General features: G+C 42.1%; 1 protein-coding gene across 4 annotated transcripts in view; it reads left to right on the plus strand.

Moving 5' to 3' along the window:
* Positions 1–14,936: 14,936 nt before the first annotated feature.
* Positions 14,937–26,702, plus strand: part of AP1S2 (adaptor related protein complex 1 subunit sigma 2) — a 28,785-nt gene continuing 17,019 nt past the window's right edge. For 2 of the 4 annotated variants that reach the window (XR_012381060.1, XM_073902049.1), the window contains exons 1-4: positions 14,939–15,223; positions 17,393–17,571; positions 24,642–24,750; positions 25,372–25,509. Coding sequence is in view for 3 of the 4 variants with exons in the window: in XM_073902049.1 (XP_073758150.1) it covers positions 17,393–17,571; positions 24,642–24,750; positions 25,372–25,509 (426 nt within the window). In the remaining variant the exon portion in view is untranslated. Of the gene's footprint in view, positions 15,224–17,392; positions 17,572–24,641; positions 24,751–25,371; positions 25,510–26,702 lie in introns of all 4 variants that reach the window. The other 2 variants (XM_073902048.1, XM_025857459.2) reach the window with 2 other exon arrangements.

Here is a 26,702-nt window from a genome sequence, read left to right on the forward strand (position 1 = left end):
ACGCTGGCTTTCTATTTCATTCGTGCCTGACTATTCTAGACTTTTGGTATATAACTCATGAAACATTTCATTTCTGTTTAGGGTAGAGAGAACACCAAAACACACACACAAATCCCAAAACAATGGCAGACATGAAGTGGTCCCTTCTGGATCCCCAAACTGAAAGGAGCCTTAAGGTTCTGAGTGTCCAGTCCTTCACACGGCCGAGGAGTCCCCTTCACCATGTCATTTGTCTGAACATCTCCAACAACCCGGAGCTCACCTACTTCAATTCCAGACTCCTAATTATTAGTAGTACTTGTTTATATGTTACTGGAAATCTACCTCCCTATAACTTTCTTTTTTTAAAAAAATATTTTATTTATTTAATTGACAGAGAGAGAGAGAGAGAGAGAGAGCGAGAGAGGGAACACAAGCAGGGGGAGTGGGAGAGGGAGAAGCAGGCTTCCCGCTGAGCAGGGAGCCCGATGTGGGGCTCGATCCCAGGACCCTGGGACCATGACCTGAGCCGAAGGCAGACGCTTAACGACTGAGCCACCCAGGCGCCCCCCGCCCTATAACTTTCATCCATCGATCCTTGTTTTCCTCTTAGAACCAAACGTAATTCTGCCTTATATCCCATCTCTTTCAATGCTGTAAGAGAGCCATCCTTTGCCCCCTAAATACTTAATTCCCTGGGCTAACCATCCTTACTCCTTTCAGCTTTTGCTCCTATTTCATGATTTATGGCACTAGATGGTATGACTCCTATGAAGGAGTTGAAGTTGGTCTATGTCCCTCGTGAAATATGTTTCCCAGAATTGAACATAATAAATCAAAGGATGGTAAGATTATCAAAAGCATAGAACAGTCAGAATACTATATTTCTATTTAAACAGCCCAAAATTCCATTGGGTATTTTTTTTTTCTTTTATTTTGTAGACTCATCACTCTCTTGGCTCTTACTGGCTTCAGGCCACTGAAATTCCCAAGTCTTTTTTTCCACATGCTATTTCACAAGTTGTCCCTATATCCTTAACTTTGGTTCCAAGGATTAAACACTCAAACTTGTCATGTTTAAATATCATTTTAATAGGGATGGCCACTTATGCATTTATTTATGACTTTATCCTGCCTTATTCCAAAAGATACTGGCTGATACATCATCCCTGGGCCAATGCCAGTTTGCAACTTGCTTTGTCATCTGATTTATTCACACTCCCTCCCAGCTTCTTATTTCTCCATGTATTGTAACCAGGTCCACTCAGTCCATATTCAGGTTACTTAAAAAGGACCATGCTAGGAAAACATCCCTTTTCAATACAGACCTGCAACAAAATCTGCCAGATTTGACAAAGACAGTTCCATTAATCCGGATTCTTAGGGTAGAGTGGTCATGCTGCTAAATTAATCTTATCGTCCATCCAGTTTCTCCATCTCTTCCACAAGGATGCCATGAAAGTCTTTGGAAAATGCCTTGCAGAAATACAGAAACTCTATGTCCACAGAATTCCTTTGATCTACTAGTCTAATAAACATATCACAAAAGAAACCAAAGCCTGCCTGTCAGGCTGTCTTTTCTTAGTAAATTCATGCTGGTTTCTCTAAGGAGCTCCTCTTCCCTCTCTGCGAATTCACCCACCACCTGTATGATATTCTTAATGCAGAATTAATACCGAAATCCCTGTTCACACTGGCATCACCTACCGTCTCCCCTTTTTGAAAACCAAGACATTTGCCCATCTCCTGTCTTCAGGAAGCACTTCTGTTTCCCATAGACTGCAGACGATATTTTAAGGACCTCTTTTGAAAATTGTTTTCATCTTTTCAGTTACGTTTTGTCCAAACCTGAAGACTCCCATTCTTTTAGTTTGCATCCTTGGAGTGGGAGTGATGGGGGGAAGGGGAGAGAACAGCTTCCCTGGAGAATGAGGGTACTGTTTTTAGGAGTGAGGGATCGCGGGCAAACAAGAGATTCTATTGCAGCAGTGAACCTTCAAATTCAAATACCCTTCAGCAAGTCTCGGTACTCTTGAGTTCGTCTTTCCTGCATTAGTGTTAGAGGTCTGTGCTGTTCTTGTGGTTTCAGCCTTTGATTGCTATCTCCTTCCTCCCGGATTTTTAATGTGTCTCTTAAAATCTGAGCTCCTCCAAAAAGCCTTAGCCCCTCTCACCAGCACACGTAGTCTCTTGGATTACCTCCTCCACTCTTATTTTTTTTTTTTAAGGATTTTATTTGTTTGACACAGAGGCAGAACACAAGCAGTGGGAGCAGGAGAGGGAGAAGCAGGCTCCCGGCTGAGCAGGAAGCCCGATGCGGGGCTCGATCCCAGGATCCCGGGATCCCGGGATCCCGGGATCACGACCCAAGCCGAAGGCAGCCGCTTAACAACTGAGCCACCCAGGCGCCCCACCGCCTCCACTCGTATTAATAAGGGGGCTCTCGTGCCTTCATACAGACAACAGTCCCTTATGCTTACTTGTAATTGACATTTCCTGGAGGTAGATGTATTCATTCGGTTTTATTGCTGTTAGTAGGCCCTGATCCCATTTGCACAATTTCTGTTACTAACGTGGTTGAAAATTAGCCAAAGACCAGAAAACATGAAGCCATCACGGGCTTCCAAGGTCAATAGGCTAGGAAAGATAAAGTATTCCATGATCAGGATGAAAACTAAATCCTCACATTAACCTTCCTCATGGCTTGCTTACCTTGTTTTTATACTTTCTAAGTGAACAGGAACAAAGCCACTTGGGCTGCTCTCGTTAACACTAATGATCAATAAGTAGAAAAATTTTTTTGCTGATTCTTATATTTTGTTCAACATTATGTATGCTTAATTTAGAGCTTATTAGGGTATTGCCAATTTTGCTCATTATCTCCTCTACAAGATGAATGTGTTTCTTAAGCAAGTAGTTAACATGAAGCAACAATGAATGACTCAGTCTTTGTAATTAAGCAAGGTTTTCAGTTATATTTACTGCTGGGGGTGGGGAAGGAAGAAGCAAGCATTAGCATTTAATACTGGCTTATTTTAGATACTCCCAAGAGAAAGAGGTACCTACAACAAACTCAACGCTGTTAATGACCAGAGCTGACTTGGTGTCCAAAGGAAGTGTTTGCCTTACATCCTCCCCTAAGCTCTTCTAAGGTTCTTTCCACCCATTAAAATCATGCTTTGAAATGAAATGCCAGTACACGCTACAGCATGAATGAACCCTGGAAACACTATGCTAAGTGAAGAAAGCCAGACACGAAGGACCATACATTGTATGCTTCTGTTTAAACGAAATGGCCAGAAGAGGCAAATCCATAGACAGAAAGCACATTAGTGGCTGCCAGAGGCTTGGGAGGTGGGGGAGGGGGCAGGGGGGATGGGGAGGTGGTGCTGGAGAAGTTAGGGGGCAATGGCTAAGAGGTATGGGGCTTCTTTTTGGAGTGATGAAAATGTTCTGAAATTGACTGTGGTGATGACTGCACAGCTCTGTCAATAAATTAAAAGCCGCTGAACTGTATACTATAAATGGGTGAATTGGGTGGCATGTGGATTACACCTCCATAAAGCTGGTTTTTCAAAATGACACCCTACTTCTCCGGTTGCCATTATATACCACTCCCTGTCTTTCTTTGGAGTGTTTAGCAACTGAGTAACTGTCACCTTTTCCATCAGGTCCTGCTGCCATCCCAAAGGACTTTAATATCCACACAGGTGACTCGCGACTCAACACCAGAGCAAGTCTGCTCCTTTGTCTTCTCTGCTCCAGAGAGCCTCACCTCCTTTCTGCTCGGCCACCCACTCTGCCCTTATTTGTTGCATACTCCGCCCAAACTCCCCACCTCCTCCACCTCCGAAATAACGCATTCCCGTGTTTCTCTCAGAACACCACTTCCAATACTTCCAGCTGTCTCACCCAGTTGCTCTAATTATAAAACCTGGCCTTGATAGCTGTAGGGTCTTCCTCTTGCTCAACCCCATTACTTTCTCTCTTTCTGCTCTATCAGTATCCTCGACCCCCCTCCTTCCCTCCCTCCCGTCCCGAAACTCCCCATTTTCATTGTCACTGCTTTCCTTGTCTGGCTTGAGTGCCCGAGCCTCACCACTTCAGTCTCTCGTCCTTCTGTCTCAGTCACCTGGCAAATCTCAACCCTCCATCAATGCAACTAATTACAGAATGACCCAGTGATAGATCTTGTCTCCACTGCACATTCAGTGCCCTCAGTTATCATTTCCTATTGCTCCAGAAGCTTCTCTCCCGTTCTTGAAGGTCTCTAGTAGAAACCTGCTTTCCACCTCTCAACCCATCTCCACCTCTCTCTTTACACCCAGCAGATAATCTTACGCCCTCCTCTATGTCAGAGAGGAAGGAGTTCCTTCCCCACCACCAAACTACGTGCTTATCTACATCCTTTCTTCCTCCTCTACCATTCACTGCTCATATCTTCATCCTCTCCCTCTCTACTGATTTCTACCCCCCAGCAGGTCTCCCTCTGAAGCAACAACAGCAACCTTGAACTTGACGCCCCACCCTGTCCCAGCTACCTCTCTTTTTTTCCTCCTCTTTAAACATAAACCTCCTAAAAAAGCTGTCTCTACTTCTCCCTTTCCACTTTTTCCTCCATATGCTGCAATGACTATTTCTACACATCACTTCACTCAAATGGCTTTTTTTTTTTTTTAAAGAGAGGGAGGTGGGGAGGGGCAGAGGGTGAGGGAGAGAAAGAATCTTAAGTGGGCTCGAAGCCCAGGGCAGAGCCCGACACAGGGCTCGATCTCACAATCCTGAGATCATGACCAGAGCCGAAATCAAGAGTCAGACACTTAACTGAGCCACCCAGGCGCCCCTCAAATGGCCTTTTTGAATCCAGAGAGCTCTTTCTGCCCCTACTTGAATTCTCAGCGATATTTGGCACATCTGACAACTTTCTCCTTCTTATCAGGGTCTCTTCTTTTAGCTTCATGACTCTACTTCTGGATCTCCTCCCAAGCTTTTGATCACTCCTTCTCAGTCTTCTTTTGAGGGTTTCCCTGGCCTGCCCCCTAAAAGTTAGTATTCTTGAGTTGTGCCCTGGTATTTGTATAAGTGATCTATTAATGTGTAACAAATTAACCCAAACTTAGCAATTTAAAAACAATATCCACCCAGAATCTCTCAGCTGCTATGGGTCAGGAGTCCAGGCACAAGTTTGCTGGGTCCTCTACTCAGCTCTCACAAGGCTAAAGTCAAGGTGTTGGCCGGGGATGCATTCTCATCTGGAGCTTGTGGTCCTCTTCCAAGCTTATTCAGGCCCAGATATCTGATTTTGGAGGTTAAAAAAATGAGTTCATTCCACCAGCAGTCTGCCTTTTATCCTGGGTTCCCTCTCTCAGAAAATCATCCCCCATTGTCATCCTTGACTTTATGCCCACTCGCTTTGCCCCCACATCAAAGCAACCTACACCAGTCAATCTTACCTCCTAAACTCTCTCCAGTCTAGCTCCTTCTCTTTAGTCCTTGGTCAGGCTACCTTCACCTCTCATGTGAATTATCCAACAGCTTCCCCACTGGTCTCTTAGCCACCAGTCTTAACCACTGCCATGGACATTGTGGACCTACTTGCTAATATCCATTCCAACCTCCTGGCAGTGCTCGTTCTGGAAAATGAAAAACGACATTCTTTAGCTAGGCTTCTGGTTGGGATGTAGATTGTAACCATCAAGTGTGCTCATGTAACATTTGGAAGAAGGCAGTGATCTATCATGAAGAGGGGGCCTTGCCATTGCTATGTCAGCTGGCAAGCTTGGTTATGGAAGCATTTGGCTTTCAGTGGCAGTTGTAGAGGGAGTCCTGGGTCCAGTCCCTGGCCATATAAATGAAAAAAAAGGCAGTACCCAAGCATCCATTTTGCTGGCAACAGCTTCCTGATTTCTTGAACACAGCAGAGGAGGTATAGTCCTGAAGCCAGCAGTTACAGAGACAGCTTAACATTCCAGCTTACTGATCATGGCAGACACAACAGTTCCCTGGCAGTCAAGTTCTACAGTGTTATTCTGGAAGGTTTTTCTGGAAACTCAGCCTAGATCTTGCTTTTCCAGTGATTTTTAGACAGCTTCTGTCAGTGCTGGTTAGAATGGTTCATTCTATCTGCAACTAAACTGTGACTACAATATATCCTGCAATTAACCACATTTCATCCAGAGAGATCTTTCTGAAACTCTAAAACTCAAATCCTTAAATGGCACTGCCCTTGCTTAAAATCTTTCAGTATCCCCCAATATCCTTGTAGAAAGCCCAAATCTTGTTAATCTTGTTTGAAAAGTCCTGCATGATCTGGTTCCCCTATCCTCTGCAGACTCATCCTTACCCGGGTATTCTCTGGCCACGCTGACCTTCCACTTGGGTCCCTAAGATGCTCATGCACTCATCTCTTCTTCTTCTTCTTTTCTTCTTTTCTTCTTTTCTTCTTCTTCTTTCTTTTTCTTCTTCTTTCTTCTTCTTCTTCTTTTTAAGATTTTACTTATTTATTTGACAGAAAGAGAGAGACGGCAAGACCAGGAACACAAGCAGGGGGAGTGGGAGAGGGAGAAGCAGGCTTCCCGCTGAGCAGGGAGCCCGATGCGGGGCTCGATCCCAGGACCCCGGGATCATGACCTGAGCCCAAGGCAGACGCTTAACGACTGAGCCCCCCAGGCGCCCCTCATCTCTTTATCTTTGCCCATGCTGTTCTCCCTTTGTGGAACACTCATCCCCTGTCTTCTCTTGGTTAAACCCTCCCCCGCTCCCCACTTTTTAAAAAATCTTGGTCAAAGGCTATCTCCTCCAAACAATCTTCCCTGACTCCACCACATATCACTAGTGCCAAAACTCTGCGTCAGGCCCTCGCTTATATGCTCCCACAGCACCCTGGCCTTTCCCCTTTGAAATACCGACTCCACTGTATTGGGACTGCCAATCGTAAACCGTACTCCCCAGCCTTTACACCCTATGGACCTGGTGGGAGGTTCCATCTAAACTGTCCTCTACTTTATCCCCAGTACTGAGAGCCCGGCCCAGACTTACGTGTATAAATTCAATGAAGTAATACAGAAACTGAAGTATTTTAAGCAGAGGGCCTCATCTCTATTAGATTTATGTTTTAGAAAAAAACACTCAGGTGGCCATGTGCATAAAGAAGAAATTGTAATGGCACGTAATGGTGGAAGGAAGGGGCTGAGATAGAAGGTCCAGTTTCTTGGTCTGACCTAGTGCAACATTAGTGGGGATGGAAAGGATACTTTGCATGCTATGGCAGGAAGAGGGGGCACAGAAAACCGGCAACATTCGAGAAGTAATAAGACATGAGCTTATTAAACCTTCTTTCGGCCTTCCAATTCAATGTTTTCTTTCTTTTTTTTTAATTGAAGTATAGTCGTCCAATTCAATTTAAGTAACATTTTTTGAGCGTCTACTTTATGCAAATCTCTGTGAGACAGAGGTTCATAAAGATACTGTGCCAATCTTGGAGATTCCAGTGGTTTCAGTTGGCTACTGGAGACACGAAAATTTTAAAAAGAAGGCAGAGCAATCACCGGAGGAGGCACTGAAGAGTTTACATTTTGAGGGGCTGTGTGTGTGTAGTTTTTCGGTTTATTTGTTTGTCTATTTTTGCCTAAAGACACGGGCTAGTTGTTTACAGGCAATAGTGTACTATGGTGGAAAAAACATTGCCCGGGGACAGAACATAGGGGGCTTAGTTCTTCGTCTGCCACTAACAAGGTAGTAGGATTTAGAACAATTCGTTTTAACTTCTCCGGGCCTTAATTTCCTGATTTGTAAAATGAAGTTTTTCAGTGAAATGACCTTAAAATGCTATTATTTCATATATTTGTTATATTTTAAATACATGCAGTATTTCTAAAAATTTTTCAAGTCATTCAATTGAAATGTTTATGTATTCTAAATAGTGCTTTTGGATAAATGTTTTAACTGTGTTCTATAGTATTTAGAAGACAAAGACACAATCTGGTCACAAACTGTAAACTTTGGCTTCTTGATTCTAAGAGACTGATGATAATATTATCCACTTTGGACAATTAGGGACAGTTTACTGGAATGTGCCCCCCCACCCCCATTTCCTTGGCTCTTTCAGCCCTATGATTTTTTTTTTTTAATTTTGCCTTACCTGTTGCCTGGTACAAACACTAAGCTTTGCCAGGGAATAAAAAACAAACCCCTCAAATCAGTCTTTTTGCCCCTTTGATAAATGAGTTTTACATTCTAGGCTCAGACTACATGAGAATTTTCTTTAAATTTCAATGGAAAGGAGACACATGAAGGAGCAAAAAAAGCAGGTTTAGATTCAAGAAAAAGAACTATCTACTTACTCTCCCCATCACTATGGTTCTTTCTCTTTGTAACTAAGTGTGTAACAGCTTACAAGAATGGCCAGTAATGCTAGCAACTGTACCCCATGAACCCAGAAAAATCATTCGCTTGATACAGAGTTATTTCTGATTCATTGACAGCACAGTTGGTGGTAAGTATGATGGTGGGTGGTGGCCTCTGTGTGTCTGCTCATGCAGTCATTCAGGAACCCAGGCTGACCATGACTCAACCATCTTAAAAGACTAATTTCCAAAGTCACCCTGGGTGTCAACATCCAGAGGACAAAAGTAGGGTTGAGGAGAGAGGGAGGGAGAAGAGGCTTTCCTGTGGAAAGTTTTTCCGGGCCCTGCCTGATATCACCACATTTCATCAGCCCAATCTCAGCCCCATAGGATACCTAACCGCAGGGATGGCTGAAGAACAGGGTCTAGCTAGCTGTGTGCCAAGGAAGAGAAGGGGCAGATTTTGATCACTACATCGTGTGTTTCTGCTATATCCAGAGATACCGATTCTGTCCAGCTGTTCCCTCCCAACTCTCTCCTTCCTATCTCACGTCTGTTAATTGTTGACAAAGTATTTCAGAGGTGATTCCTACTTGGCATGAGTAGTTGGGAAATATTTTTAGAGTAGTGATATTCATCAAGTAAGCATCTGATTTTTATGGTGCAGCCTTCAAGTTTCTCTAAGTGCTCTAATTTCTAACTTAGACTAACACAGTACATTAGTTTGTACAGGACATACAATGATCATATGCCACTCTGGTTTGTGCATATCACTTTAGCTTCAGATTCATGTAACTGGGAATATTAATCTCCTAATGTTATCAGACGTAGTAAGGTCAGCAATAAAAAATATTCAGATCTGAAATTTCCTTAAGATCACCAGTCTGGAAAATTGTATCACAATTGCTGGCTTGAGAACTTGCCAGTTAGGTATCATAATATTTTGTTTTGTTTTTAGGTTTTGTTTTTTGTGTTTTTGTTTTTTAAGATTTTATTTATTTACTTGACAGAGAGAGAGAGAGAGAGGCAGGCAGAGGGAGAGGGAGAAGCAGGCTCCCCGATGAGCAGACAGCCCAGTGCGAGGCTTGATCCATAACCCCGGGATCATGACCTGAGCTAAAGGCAGAAGCTTAACCATTTGAGCCACCCAGGCGCCCCTGAGCAGTGGTTCTTAAAGTGTGGTCACTGAGCCAGTGGCATCGGCAGCACCTGAAAACTTGTTAGAAATGGAATTTTGGGGTGGCTCAGTTGTTAAGCGTCTGCCTTCAGCTCAGGTCATGATCCCTGGGTCCTGGGATCGAGCCCCACATCGGGCTCCCTGCTCCGCATGAAGCCTGCTTCTCCCTCTCCCACTCCCCCCTGCTTGTGTTCCCTCTCTTGCTCTCTCTCTCTCTCTGTCAAATAAATAAATAAAATCGTAAAAAAAAAAAAGAAAAGAAAAGAAAAGAAAAGAAAAGAAATGCAATTCTCAGGCCTCAGCTCAGACCCAGTGAATCAGAAACTCTGGGATGGGGCCCAAAAATCTATGGGTTTTCACAAGTCCTACAGAGAATAACCTAGAACCACTAGTCTAGCCGAATTAGATTACTGCCGAAACATTTCATTCCAAGGGCCAGGTCAAAAGAATATTACTTGAAATCGTTTGTTGAAAACACATGGACTTTCTTATGTTGCTGTGAAATCACAGTGCCTTTGGAAAGCTCACAGAATGAAAAGATCGCTGAGAGCCCTGGGAGGTAATTAGGGCAAATAGGTTCTAAAGGCGCCAGGCATGGAAATCTAAGGTTGTTAAGAAGCATCTTTAGGGGCTTCCCAAAAGAAAATGTGTTCTTATGTTTGATCGGTGACTGCGGCTCTAACCACCCAGAACTGGTCTCCAAAAGACATTAAATTCTGTGTCAGGAGAAATGGTTCTAGAGGTTCAGGAGAGAGCCAACGTGTTACTCATCTTTGTACCCCCATTATCTTCCAGAGTGGCCAGCATAGTAAACTATAATAAACATAATAAACCAGCATAATAAACATTTATGTTAAATGAATGAATGGATGGAATAGTCATCTCATGGATTCAGGTTCTAAATAATTTCCACTAATATTCTGGGGTCACTTAGAAAAAAAAAGATCCCATTTCAATAGTTTATTCTAGTTACTATTAAAGAATACTGACTGCCTTATGTAGGTGGCCAGTCTTTTCAGCAGTTTAGAATTTTAGCTATCAGATATTAAGAATGCCTCCAACCCCTCTGAGAAAAAAAAAACTTCCGTAAAGATAGTGCGTGTTCCCTTTCTTGAAATATCTATAAAAGAGCTCGGTTGGGGCGCCTGAGTGGCTCAGTGGGCCAAGCGTCTGCCTTTGGCTCAGGTCATGATCCCGGGGTCCTGGGTTCGAGTCCCACATCAGGCTCCCTGCTCAGGGGGAAGCCCGCTCCCTCTCCCACTCTCTCTCCCACTCCCTCTGCTTGTGTTCCCCCTCTTGCTGTCTCTCTATCTCTCTGTCAAATAAATAAATAAAATCTTTAAAAAAAGAGAGAGCTCAGTTACTGCATGCTAAGTTTTTCAATGACTAACTTGGGGCCTCTCAGCCCCAGCGCTGTTGACATTTGAGGCTGGATCATTCTCCATAGGGGACTGTCCTGTGTAACACAGCAGCAGCCCCACATGCCCCATACCTAGGCGCCAATATGACAACCACAATGTCTCCAGACACTGCCAAGTGTCCTCCAGGGGAGCGGGGGATAAAATTGCTTCGGTCGAGAATCACTGCTCTGGCCTAATATTAAAAGAAGAGTCATTTTCCTGCATTTTATTCAAAGCTCTGGAAACAGGCTTCAGGGAAAAGTAGATGTCCCACATTTGTCTTTAGCTTATTGTTGAGGACTTTGGCAGTGACAGCTCTATCTATTTGAAATGACTGATTCACAAATCCTCATTATTTTAGGCCAGTTTTCTCCTTGGAACAAGTTTATCTTTGGAGATGCAAATTCACAAACTCTAAGCATCTTTTTTTTTTACACTTAAAACTGTGACCTTCTACATTGATTCACTGCTGAATTCCATTACAAGGGCATTTTTATTTAATAATCTCTAAGTAACATAGACGGGCTAAAGGAATGCTGTACAAGTCTATAATATAGTGTTGACACTAACAGAAGAGTTTTTATCTACTTCATTACAAGATTTTAAAAAAATGATCTAAGTAAAACCTGCACTAAAATAAAGTGTAATAATAACCTTTAATACATCCTACCTCAAGATTCTGTCCCTGGAGAGAAAAGTCATCATTGCTTCTGGAATTTACTTCCTGGTATCTATAGAATACACTAATAATTCTATTTTTTGGTTTATGTTAGATGTTATCTATTTTCTTACTGCTAGTGCATGAGGATTTAGCATTATTTCAACATCCTCTCACTTCTGCTCCTCCATATCCTCAATATGAATATATTACATTTTTTACCTAAATCATCAGTGCGTCACGATGCGCCAACAGCGCTCCAAGACATCCTTGGTGACATCCTCATGCTAATGTCCCCTCTCTTATTGCCCATGTGGGTATATACTTTAAACATTCCTCTTTTTTTTTTTCATTTAATGGCATTTTGTGAGGGAGAGTAGATAAAAGCATATGGCCATCACACATTTAACAGGAAACTAAAACTAAAGCTATTTTTGAAAACTTCTAAAAGATTACATTAAAAATCTCAAAATTTTATCGTTAGAAGGCAAAATCCCTATTTCACCCTCACCTCTTGCATTTAGCATAAATGAAAGCTAGGCACCTTTTTTTTTTTTTCTAAGAAACAAGTGATGTTAACTAGACATATTGTGCTGATCATTTCACAAATACATATAAATATCAAATTATGTTGTATACCTTAAGCTAATATAATGTTATATGTCAATTATATCTCAATAAAAATAAATAAAAGGCAGTTTACCAGAAATACTTCATTTGTTCCCCTTCTCTATACTTGGGACACGGTTATTTTTCCTACTTAAGGATAGAACTGTTCTTCTTTCTTCTGACCTTGTGGAGTTTCCTTTATCTGCCTGGGCCATTGAAACCTGGGAAACATCAGGCAGCCTTGCACCATGAAAGTACATGCTCTTGTTCCATGAGAAATTATTTTGTAATAAATGTCTCCTGTACCAAAAAAAAGTATAAAATCTGATTTTTTTCATAAGAAATTATTTTTGTATCATCATTAACAACCAAGAAATCAGGACCACCCAGATAACAAAAGCAGAGGATGAAAAAAGATACCCTATTAACATGACAGATGAAGATACTAGGTGAGAAGAAATATGTATATAAGAAAGCCCACAATTTGGAAAATGTGGGAATCAAAGTCAAGCAGTTAATTACTAACAAAGACAGTAACAGTGCTTCTTTTGTCTTTCACAGTGAATGCACAATTAGCACTTAATACTAAGACTGGGGAAAAACCATCTATAATCTACTGAAAAAGACCATCTGCTTCTATAAATTTTGTTCTTATACACTTGCCAAAAAAAGAGAACATATTAACAAAATAATGGGCCCTGCATTGTTAATTGCTAGGTTGTTTGCAGTTGTGCTGCTGCTATTAGAATTTAATAAGCCATTCCTTCTTCTAAATTAATAAGCAGCCAAGATTATGTAATAGCTGCTTTCAGCTGCTAATTATTTTTCCCATAATTCCTTTCCCTCTCTACCCCCCGCCCCCACCTTTTCTTGGCTAGGAGCACCAGAGACTGCCAATATGTCATCAGCAAGTCTCCTGTCTTCATTTTCAGAACCACAGACCAACATTAGGATCATAACCAATGACTTTAAACTTGGAGGTGGTTAGCTTAGGAACGCTGAGGATATATGTGCTTTGTACACAAAAAGAGAAAAACAGCACTTGGATCCAGAGGGCAAGTTTTCATTGCATAGTATTCAATCTATCTTTGAACTGGTTAATTGCATCTGTTTTGTGTAGTAAGGGAGAAATGGGACATTAACATGTGACTTTGGGGCACGACTGGTTAGGAAGCAGAGAGAAATTTGGGCAGGGGGCCTAAAGACCACAGAAAGCCAGCTCTGTGCTTTGTGTCAGCCACTTGTTTTCCAGTATACATTATCCTACATATCTGTAGGAAATTTTCCTAGCAGTATACTAGTGCTTAAAAGGGGAGGTATTACACATTTTTATTTTGCCAAATAAGGGCACTAAAAATGCTCTCAAATCCCTGTTATATACTATCATAGTTTTATAGACTTTTTCCCACAAAAGAAGAACAATCCCTAATAAAGGATTCGTTTAAATTGATTACATTTAGCTTCGTGAAAAACCTAGCATTTCTTTTTCACTTTGGGCCATTAAAAAATTCTGGCGACTATGTTTGGGAACCTCTGCAAAAAGGGCATAGCGCAATAAAAGCAATTTTCCAGCTTCCTTTTAAGAACCTAGGTGACTGGGGTAATGAATACCATTCAACATGAGAAACCCATGGCTGTTCAAGCAAGGTCACTTAATCCCGTGGGGCTCCCCTTTCCTCATCTGTAAAAGATGAGTCGGGACTAGATGATTCAACCATTCTTTTCATTCAAAAAAATATGGACATCCATTATGTGCCAGGCACAATGCTCAGCACTATGGTTCTTAACAAATCTATCATTTTATAGTCCTCATCAGTCAACTCCCACTTATTAGATGTGTTATATACCAGGCAGTGAACTAGGTTGGGACGAAAAATGAATAAAATTCAAGACGTGCTGAACAGAGGCAAATGGACACGTGGGGATGCAAAAATGAGTAAAATTCAAGATGTGCTAAACAGAGGCTAACGAACATGTGGGTGAAAGAGGGATTCGTTCTTACAGGGTTTGAGGGTGAGGCTTCATAGGAGATATAACATTTGAGAGGAAGTGCATGCCAGGCAGAGCACGTCTTCGGCAAGGTTAACTGGAACCCAGGCGGCTATGGGGTAGGGGGGGCGGGGGGCGCGACTCTGTGTGAGGGAAGTGGGATCTCAAAGACGAGATGCTGTCTGGGCTTTTCAGCAGAGAACGGACAGTAATTCATCAGGTCCGCAGCACTGAGGATAGGCGAGGGAAGCCCAGGGAAGAGACACTTGCACAGCTTGGGGCAAAAGGTGTCTAGGGCTGTAGCAGTGCGATAGGAAGGACGGACTGGATTCCAGGCAGTCTGGAGGCAGAATAATTGCAAAAGGCCCTCTGAACGCGTGCACTAGCTCCACGACAGAGCTGACTTGTTTTCCCCAGAGGTGCAGCACTCCCTCTCTCCCCCACCATCAGTACGGACAGTCACGCCTCCCCGCGCCACCCTCTTTGGGCACGGAGAGTCATCGGAGCTCGAACTTGGCTCTTCGCGATCCTGACCTTCCCTGCCCCGCACAGCGGGGTCGACAAAGGGCACCGCAGAACCCTGTCCTCCCACCACCGGAGAGCCGGGGAAACCGCCTGCCCGAGTTCCCAAGGCACACGCAGGAGCGCGCAGGCGCGCCGGCCTTGGCAGAAGCCGCTTCCGGGTCACGTGGCCTGACTTCCGGCCCGGACCACCCCTCTCGATAGGGACGCTGCCAATCGGATTTCTTGGACTGTGCGGTCACCTGCGCTGCCTCCCGTGCCGTTGGCGAAGGCCGAGCGGCTTCCCGCGCGTCTCCCAGCCCGCCCCTCCGCTCGCCGCAGCCCCGGCTCCTCCCTCGTCCAGCCCACGGGGCGGGGTCTGTCGGCTCGCCCTCCCCTCGCCGCCTAAGCCTTCCCTCCGCTAACTGGGTCCCCTCCCCACAGCAACACGGCTTCTCTTCCTCAGCCCGGCGTCAGGGGCTTCCCCTCGGCCGCCGCCACCGCCGCCACCGCCGCCACCGCCGCCGCCGGCCGAGCCCAGCCGCGCCCGCGTCCCGCGGCCGCCGTAAGTCCTGGGGGGCGAGCGGGGGCGTCGGGGACAGGGAGCCGGGAGGGAGGGCTGGGCGCGCCCTCCGCCGCCCCGCGCGCGCCCCGACGACCCCACCCCGCGCCTGGCCGCCCCGGCCCGCCATGGGTCGCCGCGCCCGGCAACTCACTTCTCTCCGCGTCCGCGCCCCTCTCCACTCCGCACCGCGCCCCGAGGATGTGGGGGGCCCCGCGGCACCTGTGGTTCGGGAATCACCTCAAGTTTTGCGGGGCATTTTCGGGAGGGGCCCGCGGCCGGGGGCGGTGGCGGCGGACGACCCTTGGCGCCCCCTGCGCGGCGGCGAATGCCATTGTCTTCCCCGCTCCTAGCCGGTCACCTCGCCCGGGCTCGGTCAGTGATGGAGTGCGGCCCCATGGGGCGGTGGGGAGGCGTCGGAGACGGCCGGACCGAGGAACGCTGGCCCTGAGCCCGCTCCGCGGCTGAGCCTATTGTTTTTAATAACCAATCTCGAGGAATTGAGGTGCCCTGTGATTTGCGGCAAAATCAAAGCATTAGTTTTTAACCGGAGGGAAGGAATACTCGTGCTTCGCAACCGGGTATCGTCCCATGTTAGCACATAATTTATTTTAAAGACTGAATTATTTATTCGTTCTATAAAGTGGTAGGGAGGGGATACAGACAGCCTAGAGCTCATACTCTTTCAGAAAGCAAACCGCCACCCCTCCCGGTCGTCAGGGTCCTGGAATAGGGGTCGTTTATGCTCAAAAGTTCTGGTAACGGCTTTACATTAAACGTCCAGTTGATGCTTTACTTGCTGTCCCCCTCCGAATGCCGCTATCTTAACAGGACTTGTATGGGAGGCACTTTGACATCAAGAATATCGTTCGTTTATTTTGTGCCAGTGAAGGCTTTAAGTGAGGTGTAATGAGCCAATTTTAACTTTAAATAAAGTTAAATTGCCACATCATAAATTTCTAAATATATTGTTGATGCCCGTTTGGATTAATACAGAAAGCGACAATTTCTTAGCGAAATTTAGAGCCCATTTTATTCTAAATTAGCTGTGTAAATTCCCCCACCCCATATTCAGATTTAAGATGGTGTGGTGCATATTAAGAATCGGGCTGGAATCCCACTTGTAGTAACACTGTTAAAGGAACTTACAGCACTTACAAGGAAAAAAGAAAAAACCTGTCTGAATTCTACCTTTAAATTACTTTTGTAGAAACAATGCTTACCTGTTTGCAGTTGGGAAGACCAGTTAGTTGGATTACAAGAAGCTTTCCTTTAAAATTAAACATGTAAACTAATCAACAGATTTGAGGTTCCAAATACATGTATACAAAATAGTTTAAGTAAAATACACTCGAATTCAGCATCCACTCCATCTGTAGATGCTTTTTTAAAAAGATTGTTTTAAATGAGTATTTTGCATAATGTCTGTGCATGTGTGTGACTCTAAATTTTGGCTTTTTAAAGGTTTATATTCTCTTTCATATTGTTACATTAACCCACTTCTTTATTGTGTGTATATTTATGTTGGAATTTTTAGAAAGTGAAGATGAGAAGAGATACTTAAAAGTTGGGCTTTTATTAAGAAAAATGTGCATTTATGGGTTTTTTTGTTGACTATTTTAGATCTTTTGTTTTGCTTAAAATACGAAAGCATAAACTGAAGAGGGCAGTCTGAATACAATTCAGCCGGCAACTGGAACAACCTCAGGATGAAAAATAGTTGTAGATCTGCTGTTTCTTTCAAATGTATCTAAACCAGTTGATGTCAACAATTCTCTTTTGAAGCATACACAGAGTGTGAAATGTAGACAGTAGTTGTCTTAAATTGCAAGAGTTATCTTTCTTTTAACTCAAAAATTTCACTCCAGCTTTTTACCTTTTTTTGTTTGTTTCTGTTTTGTTTTGTTTTGTTTTGTTTTGCCACACACTACTCTCCAAACTTACGTGGAACGGGGTGGGGTGGGGTGGGGTAGGGTGGGGAGATCTGCATCTGGTAGGAAGGTCTTTCTACAAGAATTTTCCTGCTATTTTAACTGGCCTAGAAATACTGATAGCTGCTAATCATTTGTCAGTTAAAGGCCCTGCCCCGAAAGCTTCTCTATGAACCGTGTCATCTTAATCTTTACTGAATCAAAGTGTTGCATGTAATCTTGGTTCTATTTATCTTAACAGATGCAGTTTATGTTGCTTTTTAGTCGTCAGGGAAAGCTTCGACTGCAGAAATGGTATGTCCCACTATCAGACAAAGAGAAGAAAAAGATTACAAGAGAACTTGTTCAAACCGTTTTAGCACGGAAGCCTAAAATGTGCAGCTTTCTTGAGTGGCGAGATCTGAAGATTGTTTACAAAAGGTATAATTTTCATTTATCAGAAAGGTGAAATAGGATCAGATGTTCAGTCATTTATAATGTGGTAATGGCAGACTTTTGAGAGATGACATTTATAAATGATTAATAAAGATTTAAGTGTAAAAGGTTTAAGTTAAAGCTTTGTGTCTTTAAAATAACTGCTGTTTTTATTGATTATCCAGTCAAAAAAAATAAAATCAGGAAAGTCGATTTAAAACTAATTATGTAATTAAAGGCATAAGTGATTATTCCTACTTAATCATCTTTTTAGAAAAATTCAGTCAATTTATTTCTTTGCAGGTGAAAATGGGGTCATATTTTAAATGTTGTGAGTAATTCTCTGGATTTAGACAAACCTTTCTTGAAAATCTATACAGTAATGACTGATAATTGACATGCCTTTTTTCTGACTTTTAGAATCTTAATGAACACCTTGGATGCAGAGACCATTTCAGTCGTATAGAGGTTTTGAAACTTTATAAGATCTCTTTGTTAGTAGTATTTATTAATTTGAAGTACACTTGTTGCTGTCTTGGAGGTATAATTAGATCTGATAGATAATTTTGCAAAGAATAGATTTTTAAATTTTTGATGTTGCAAAATGACTCACATACTGACTGAACACTAAACTTTAAAAAAATGTACATCTTTATTAATATCTGAAAGTCTTTTAATACCCTAAAATAACATTTCTCAAGATTGGGCTAATCAAGGGTTAAAAGAAATATAGTTACTTTGTTTCTTCTCCATTTTCCTTCCGTTACAAATAATTTACTGTATTTAAGAAGAGTGTTTCTGCATGTAAATGTCTTCCGTAGGGGAAGTGCAGAGAACTAACAGTATGGGCTGCAAGGAGGGTTGAATAGAAGTCTGGGTTTTATCTGTTTCCTTTATTCCACTCTAGGTGTGGATGGGTTTGTGTGTGGGGGGTGGAGATGGCAGAGGAGGTGATGGAGATTAGGACAGAGAATGTTTTAAATACCATAGAACTCCTCTTCCCAAAAGAATAAATTTAGTCATCTTTGGGTGATTTTGGTTTAGTACTTGTTGAGACAACTCATAGCATTTTAGAGCTGGGAGAGGTCGTGGAATAATCTAGTCAGGTGATTGATTGTTTTTATAAAGCTTTTTGCCCCAAGGTTAGAACCTTCAGTGAAACAAGTGGAAGTGGAGGTGCTCTCGTGAAAACAGGACCGGGATCTCATACCTGTGCTCACTTGGCTTGTACCCTCTGCGTAGGAGATGGTTCATGAGCTTTAGAACCACTGCTGTTGATTAAATTTCAATTTTATAAAAGGAAGAATTTGGGAGAAGTGACTTGTCCAAGGTCATATTCTAGTTGGTGACTGACAAGGGGGCTAGAACTCCAATCTGAAGCATGGGTCATATTCTAGGTAGTGACTGACAGAGGGGCTAGAACTCCAATCTGAAGCATGGAGGCAAAGGTTTTAAATGGGGATGAAAAAAGCAGATATGCATTTCTGAAAGGATCCTTGTAATTGGAGAATGGGAAGGGGGAGGGCTGAGGCTGGCACCTGAGAGATCTCTTAGGAGACTGCATTATAGTGAGGCCCTGAAGGAAGACCTCTGCTGTGGGCCCAGCAGGTGGAGTGAACTGTTACTACAGGTAAGTTTTAGACTCGGTCGCTGCTAGAAGCTGGGAGAGCAGTGATTCCATATTTCTGGTTAAGCTGACGGTAAACGTGAGGTAGCAGACATAGTGACTTTGAGATGCCTGGTTTTCTCGGGGTGGGCTCGGAAGTCAGGGCGGAAATAAGGCATGAAGTGGTAGATCACCAACATTCAAGGGGCAGGCAAAGGGGGAGAGGCTAAGTATAGGGTCAGTAACATCAGGAGGGGGGAGAGAGTTTTGAAAATTAAGTCACCCGTGCCAAATGTTGCAAAAACAATTAAAGTGAAGAAAGAATCTCTTAGGTTTTACAGTGAGAGTTCATAAAATGCCATTTGTCAGAACATTTTCAGTGAAATAGTAGAAACTCTCGAAGAAATGGGGCGAAGCGTGAAGAGGTGGAGACTTTTAAACAGCAAATGTAGACTATTTTGGGAGCTTCGTCAGATGCGAAGAGGTGGTAACCACCCCCACAGACATAGGAGTAAGGGACCGAGTTTTAAAAAAGGGTGTGAGAGACTTAAGCTTATTTCTAGATAGGGGAAGGAGTCCCCCGTGTGGAGGAGGAAAATACCGGCAAGGGAATCAGTCCCAGGAATTGAGATTCCTGCAGCTGAAGGCAATGGCCTGTTAAAACGGAAGGAAAGCAAGCGCTCATTGTGTTCCCGCACACAGTATTCAGCCCACCCATCTTGGGCCACCACTTTTTCTTTTAAAGGCTTATAAAGGGTAATCTAACCTGACTGATACTTGTATCAAGCTCCTATAAATAAAAGGTGCACTTAAAAAAAAAAACAGCTTTATTGAGATAAAATTCACATACAGAAGTTAGAATTTTTAATCAGTTTTTCTATGAATCTGCCCCCATTTCATACTGAAAACCTTATATATCGTATTTAAGGACATATTCTTTGTTGATATAAACAGGTGACTTTTCCCCCCCCTAGTCCAGCTGGAAGAGAAGACCTTTTAAGCAAAAGAATTCTCGCTTAGCTTCTGAGAAATTTTGAACCAGCACTGTCGCTGTTCCTGTCAGCAAGTTATCTTTAGGCCTTACTTCTTCCATTTGTCTCAGCCACATTCTTCTTGCTGAGCATTTCGCATAATAGTTCCTCCTCTGGGGAGGGGGGGACTTTTGCTGAAAAAAGAGGCTGAAAATCTGGGGACTTGAGTTGTGTTTGGTTTGAGCCCTTAGCTAGTTTCGTGACTTTGAACAAGGCATTTTGTGTGTGTCTCCTCATCTCTGAACTAAATGCTCTTGAAAATCCCTTAAAGACCTAACACTGTATGCTTTTTTTGATTCCTGTCTTATGCAGCATGTTATGGAAGAGGCACTAGATTAAAGTTTTACAGTGAATTTAAACATATGTCTTCAAATTACTAGTTTGAGAATTTGCCACAGTACTGTATTTTCTTTACTAACAAAAGAATTTTTAATGCCATACCAGTGGGTATTGAGAATAGTTTAGTTACATTCACACCCAGTCAGCTGACACTTAGCTGACTGCGGAGAAGTCATGTGTTTTGAATAGAAGAATAGGCACTTCAGATGTTCTCTGAGTGCCAGTAATTAGAGTAAGCCTTAATCCACTCTGCTAAAAATAACCAAACATACCTTTCTTCTTACTAGTCTATTATTAATTTTACTTCAGATTTAGACTTACAAATATGTACTAAGAGAACAAAATGAGCTCATAATTGAATTTTTAAAAAGCATTTGGTTCTAAAAATAGGGAGTACGCTTCAGGTTCTCTTGGTAATCTTTTACTAAATCAGTATAACAATTTTTCTCTCCCTCTTCAAAGCTCTTAAAATATTGCTTACTCAGTTTTAATTTTTGCCAGGTGCAGGATTCCTTTATTTAATACGGTTCCTGGCTATAGTTTTTAATATGAAACTTGGGCTTTGGAGTCAAATTACTATTCCTGGGGAGGTTACTCAATTTAAGCCTGGGTCCCGTATAAATGCAAGTTAATAACGGTATCTTTCTGGAAGAATTGTTGTGAGGATTAAAATGGTAAAATGTGCAAAAGCCTTAGCAAACATTTGGTGTCTCACTCAAGAGTGAGGCCTCGGTGAATGTTACCTGTTAACTATTGTTTCTTCCATAAGCTTTCTGTGGAGAGGTGCCTTATAATCCTGATAACTAATCACCTACAACAAAGAATTTGTTTAATTGATGGCTCTTTTTCCATTCTGAGTGAAAGCAAACATTTAGGTAGTATTGCAGGATTTTTATATTTATTTACTTATTTATTTATTTTGTATTGCAGGGTTTTTTTGTTTTGTTTTAAAGATTTTGAGAGAGAGAGAGAGAGAGAGAACAAGCAGGGGGAGCGGGAGAGGGAGAAGCAGGTTCCCCGCTGAGCAGGGAGCCCGATGTGGGACTCTATCCCAGGACCCCAGGATCGTGACCTGAGCCAAAGGCAGAGGCTTAACCGACTAAGACACCCAGGTGCCCCTGTATTGCAGGATTTTAAAAATACTGCTTGATGCTTGGACACATCATTCCTGGTGATATTTATTTTTTATTTTTTTTAAGATTTTATTTGAGAGAGAGTGCACACAAGCTGTGAGAAGAGACAGAGGGAGAGGGAGAAGCAGGCTTCCCCCTGAGCAGTGAGCCCGATGCGGAGCTTGATCCCAGGACTCTGGGATCATGACCTGAGCGGAAGGCAGACGCTTAACCGACTGAGCCACCCAGGCGCCCCAGTCCTGGTGATATTTGAATTAATGTTTCTAAATGATTCACACAATTAAGGACAATTGACTAAGTGCTATTTATTTGTAAGTCAAGAGGCAGTACTATAGATAAGGAGTGAGGATGGTGTAAGCATTAGATTGCTTAACAGTAGCATTGTAGAAATGTTGACATTAAGAGTAAAGGAATTTTACCCAAAACTATTAATAAATTCCTTCTAATGGGATTATTTAAATAGCACTCTGTTTATGTCAGCTAGTCATGTCTGTTTTTTATCTACCATTTTTAATGTCAGTTCCTTTAATATTTAGTTTCCTTGATTTGGGGACTTGTAACATGTCATTTGTATCAATTTCCCCAAATTCAAAACTATTTTGTGAGCATGGGTGAGGGAGGATGGAGAGTTGGAATTGCCTTTTTTTTTTTTAATTTTAATTTTTAAGTTATTTTATTTTAAAGATTATATCTGTCAGAGAACACACACAGGCAGGGGGAGCTGCAGGCAGAGGGAGAAGCAGGCTCCCCACTGAACAAGGAGCCCAATGCGGGCGGGAGTCTGTAGGACTCTATCCCAGGACCTTGGGATCATGACCTGAGCCGAAGGCAGACACTTAACTGACTGAGCCACGCAGGCGCCCCTAATTTTATTTTTTTTAGAGAGAGAGTGAGCACGCGTGAGCAGGGCTAGGATGGGGGGTGACAGAGGGAGTGATAGAATCCCGAGCAGACTCCATGCTCAGCGCAGAGCCCGACACAGGGCTCAGTCTCCAGACCCTGAGATCATGACCTGAGCCAGAATCAGAAGTTGGACGCTTAACTGAGCCACCCAGGTGTTCCCCCCCCCGCAACTTGCCTTCTTAAACAGATACACAAAACCATAGGTTAGGAAAGAGGAAGCACTTTGTTAAAAGTTGGAGGTGGTGCCCTCTTATGTCCTTCATGCTGATAAGTGAACACATTCGAAAGCCTCCTCTCTAAGACTGCAGGAGACCTACCATTTTAAATAACTTAATGTATAAGTCAGGTAGAATGGACATGGGAAAAAAGTCAAGCTGTGTATGAAGAGGGACTCCCCAAGGTGGAGTGGGAGGGAAAAGGTCTGAAGATCAGATTTCTTATCCCAGAGCAACCACTTGGCAGACCCTGTACTCTTGGGCCTTGTTTTTTTTCCTCCCCTCCCCCCCACCACCATCAAGAATGATGGTGCTTGGGGCGCCTGGGTGGCTCAGTGGGTTAAGCCACTGCCTTCGGCTCAGGTCATGATCCTGGGGTCCCGGGATCGAGTCCCGCATCGGGCTCCCTGCTCGGCGGGGAGTCTGCTTCTCCCTCTGACCCTCCTCCCATCTCATGTGCTTTCTCTCTCTCTCATCCTCTCTCTCTCAAATGAATAAATAAAAATCTTTAAAAAAAAAAAAAAGAATGATGGTGCTTGCTGTTGGAAAGATCAAATAATTGATCTTTATTTGATCAATTTGATAATATTAATAGAGCATTCTGTAAATACTAGTTATTCTCATACTGAAGAGCAGGAATTCATTGAATTCCAAAACTGAGATAGTGTGTGTGTATTATTTTCCATTAATGCTTTAAGTAGTAATTGCTCATTGTTTTCTAAAAATCACTTAAATGCTCCTCAGTGAAAATTACAGTCGAAACTGAGACTTGTTTAGAATGTCTTAGGTTTTCTGTCTGTTTGTTTGTTTTTCCAAAAGCTTTTAATACACTTAAACCATTTGAAAATGCTCTTTTAATCCTCCTCAAAAGACTTGGTCATTGTTTGCTCTGCCTCAAGGTGGTATGTTAAGTTTGACTTCCTTGGGTCAAGTATAATGTAGTCCCATGTGCTAGAATCCTAATTTGGAAGAGAGTATGAGTTTTCTAATCTTAATATTCAAGAGGGTAAATAACCTAAACTTCCATTTGACAGGTAGAACTTGGAAAATATGATAACAGGTCTCCGTTTCCCCTGTTCTCTTTCTCTAACTTCTGTAATAACTTAGAACTGTTCTTTTCTTGGAGTTGATTCCACAGTCCTAGAAACCTTCTTAAAAACAGTTCTATGCCGTTAGGAGTCAAGATAGTAGTTACCCTTGGGGGTGGCAGGTTGTGACCTGGATGGTTTAGGAGCAGGGATTCAGGAGTTCCATAATCTGTTTTTTGATCAGGGTGCTGGTACACGGGTGGGTTCACTTTGAAAACTCCTCAAGTTTTCTTGTGTTCTTCTCTGTTGTATATATTACGCTTCAACAAAACATTTCAGGCATTGCCTTCACATTGACAGTATCTTCAATAAGTCCTTCAGTCGGAGAGTTTATCTTCTTCCCTGTTTACTTGTAGTTTGAATTAATCACACAGTGCATTTTGTTTTAATTAGGTAAACATAAGATTATATTTCATACAATTTAGGACCATTATATTTCATTGTATTTCATAACTGGGTCCAGCTATGTTTTAGAATATTCATAGAAGGCAGCCTGAAAGAAGACCAAAATGAGTTACTCTTTCTACGTTTCTAGATGGTATGATTGAGTGATTGTTTTTTGGGTTTTTTGGCTTTTTGCTTGCCTGTACTTTTCAGACTTTCTCTACATACATTCATTCCTTTTATAGTGCAGGAGGAAAATAATCTATACTATTGTAAAAGGAGAAATAAACTGTAGAAGTATGGGATCTTTCACAATAGGATATGAAAACATATTTAGATTATAGAGTAAAATTTTTTCCACATTTGCTTTGTTACAGATACGCTAGTCTGTATTTTTGCTGTGCTATCGAGGATCAGGACAATGAGCTAATTACCCTGGAAATAATTCATCGTTATGTGGAATTACTTGACAAGTATTTTGGCAGTGTGAGTATTATTTTTTTTAGGAAATTGAGTGCCATAGTATTTTTTTAAAATCTTTTCTGCAACAAGTTTATTATTTGATTGTCTTGGGGATTCTGTTTGAAAGTAACTGCAGGGAAGGGAAGGGCTAACTGTCTCTTGCCAGCAGGCCCAGTCAGTTAACTGCTGGAATGCTTGACCTGACGGCCCTGCTCATTTAATGATGGTTGTGAGAATGAGGTTTAAAATAGTGAAACAGAAAGGAGTTCAACTGCAAAAATTAATATTCTGGAAGTGCTTAGTATAGAATTTAGATTTGGTAAGCAGTTATAATCACATTATTCAGGAGATATGTATTTAAAAAAGATCATTGTTTATGAGTAGAGATGAGTAGAGAATTATTAAGTTGCCCATGGTGGGAGCTTCCAGAATCAGGTCTTACTTAGTTTGTAGGCCTTGTGTTTCAAAGTACTTGAGATTTGAAAATTAAGCTGACTAAATCAGTGATGCTTAGTTATTAGCAAGATTGCCATTTTTAGAAAGAATTAAGATCGATTCACTCTGATCAGATTTTATTCACTGCCTGATGGTGGGTAAGTATCTTTTGCTTTCTTCAGTTTTAACATTGTTTTTCTTGCTTTTCAGGTGTGTGAACTTGATATCATCTTTAATTTTGAGAAGGCTTATTTTATTTTGGATGAGTTTCTTTTGGGAGGGGAAGTTCAGGAAACATCCAAGAAAAATGTCCTTAAAGCAATTGAGCAGGCTGATCTACTGCAGGAGGTAAGCTAATTGGAGTTCTCTTTACTAGACATTAGCATGTTTTGCTATTGCTAGGGAAGTCTCAGTTATGTTCCCTCATTCTTCAAGTTTCAGAAATTACTCTGAAGCATGCTTGGCATGTAGTGTCCATGAGCAGTATATTGACTGGAGTATGTGTCAGTCACATCAGCTTAGTTATCTGTGGATGGATTGTTTGCTTTGGAGATGGTCTGTCATATTGATGGCCCATTTTTGGAACCCAAAACACTAGAGTCTGAACGTTTGGAGGACAGACCAAGAAGGGAAAAGATTTGTCCAACAGTAATTTGAGAACTCTCCATTCATTGTTCTGATTACTGCAGGTAACCCCTTTTCGCATTAGTGTGGATGGATAATCAGCTGATTGTGAGACTATGTCATTTTCACCCCAGATTGGTTCATATTTTCACCTCATGTCCATTAAGTGCAAATGTAGCCAAGCAAATGGTAGTGTTATAATTACACCCTTTTAGAACTCTCTAGTTTTGTGTTAGCAAAACTAACTAAAAGGTATTTGGCCTTTTCTTTGCTCTTTTTAAAGATTTTATTTATCTATTTACCTGAGAGAGAGCAAGAGCACGAGTTGGGGGAGGGACAGAGGGAGAGGGAGAGCAAGAATCTCTCAAGCCGACTCCGCACTGAGCGGGGAACCCAACTCAGGGCTCAATCTCATGACCCTGAGATCGTGACCCGAGCCAAAACCAAGAGTTGGATGCTTAACCCACTGTGCCACCCAGGTGCCCCTCTTTGCTCTTTTTAAATAACAAACCATGTTCTGTCAAATGACTATATTCTTATTTTGCCTTAGAACCATTGATAAACCCCCTTCCATTTCCAATTTCCACAGTTGTCTTCAGTTAATTGAATATTTGTTATTCCTAGACCTCCAATTTCTGAAGTTTAAAATTTCATAGATAAGGCCACCTTTTTCAAAATACTTAAGGATACCTTAAATCAGATACCAAGTTGCTTTAGTGATAATTGTGATTTTATTTTATTTTTTTAATTGATAATTGTAATTTTAATCAATTAGAAAGTCTATAGCACAAGGAGGAGCTAGTCCATATAAAATATGTAGTGTGTTTTCATTAAATTAATTCTCTTTTGTTATTAAAGGAGGCACTAAATCAATTTTTTAGCATTTCGATTGTAACAGAAATGTGAACTAAGAAGAG

This window comes from Callorhinus ursinus, unplaced genomic scaffold, assembly GCF_003265705.2.
Source record: "Callorhinus ursinus isolate GAN/ISIS: 27379988/994484 unplaced genomic scaffold, GSC_fseal_2.0 scaffold16, whole genome shotgun sequence".
Classification (NCBI taxonomy): Eukaryota; Metazoa; Chordata; class Mammalia; order Carnivora; family Otariidae; genus Callorhinus; species Callorhinus ursinus.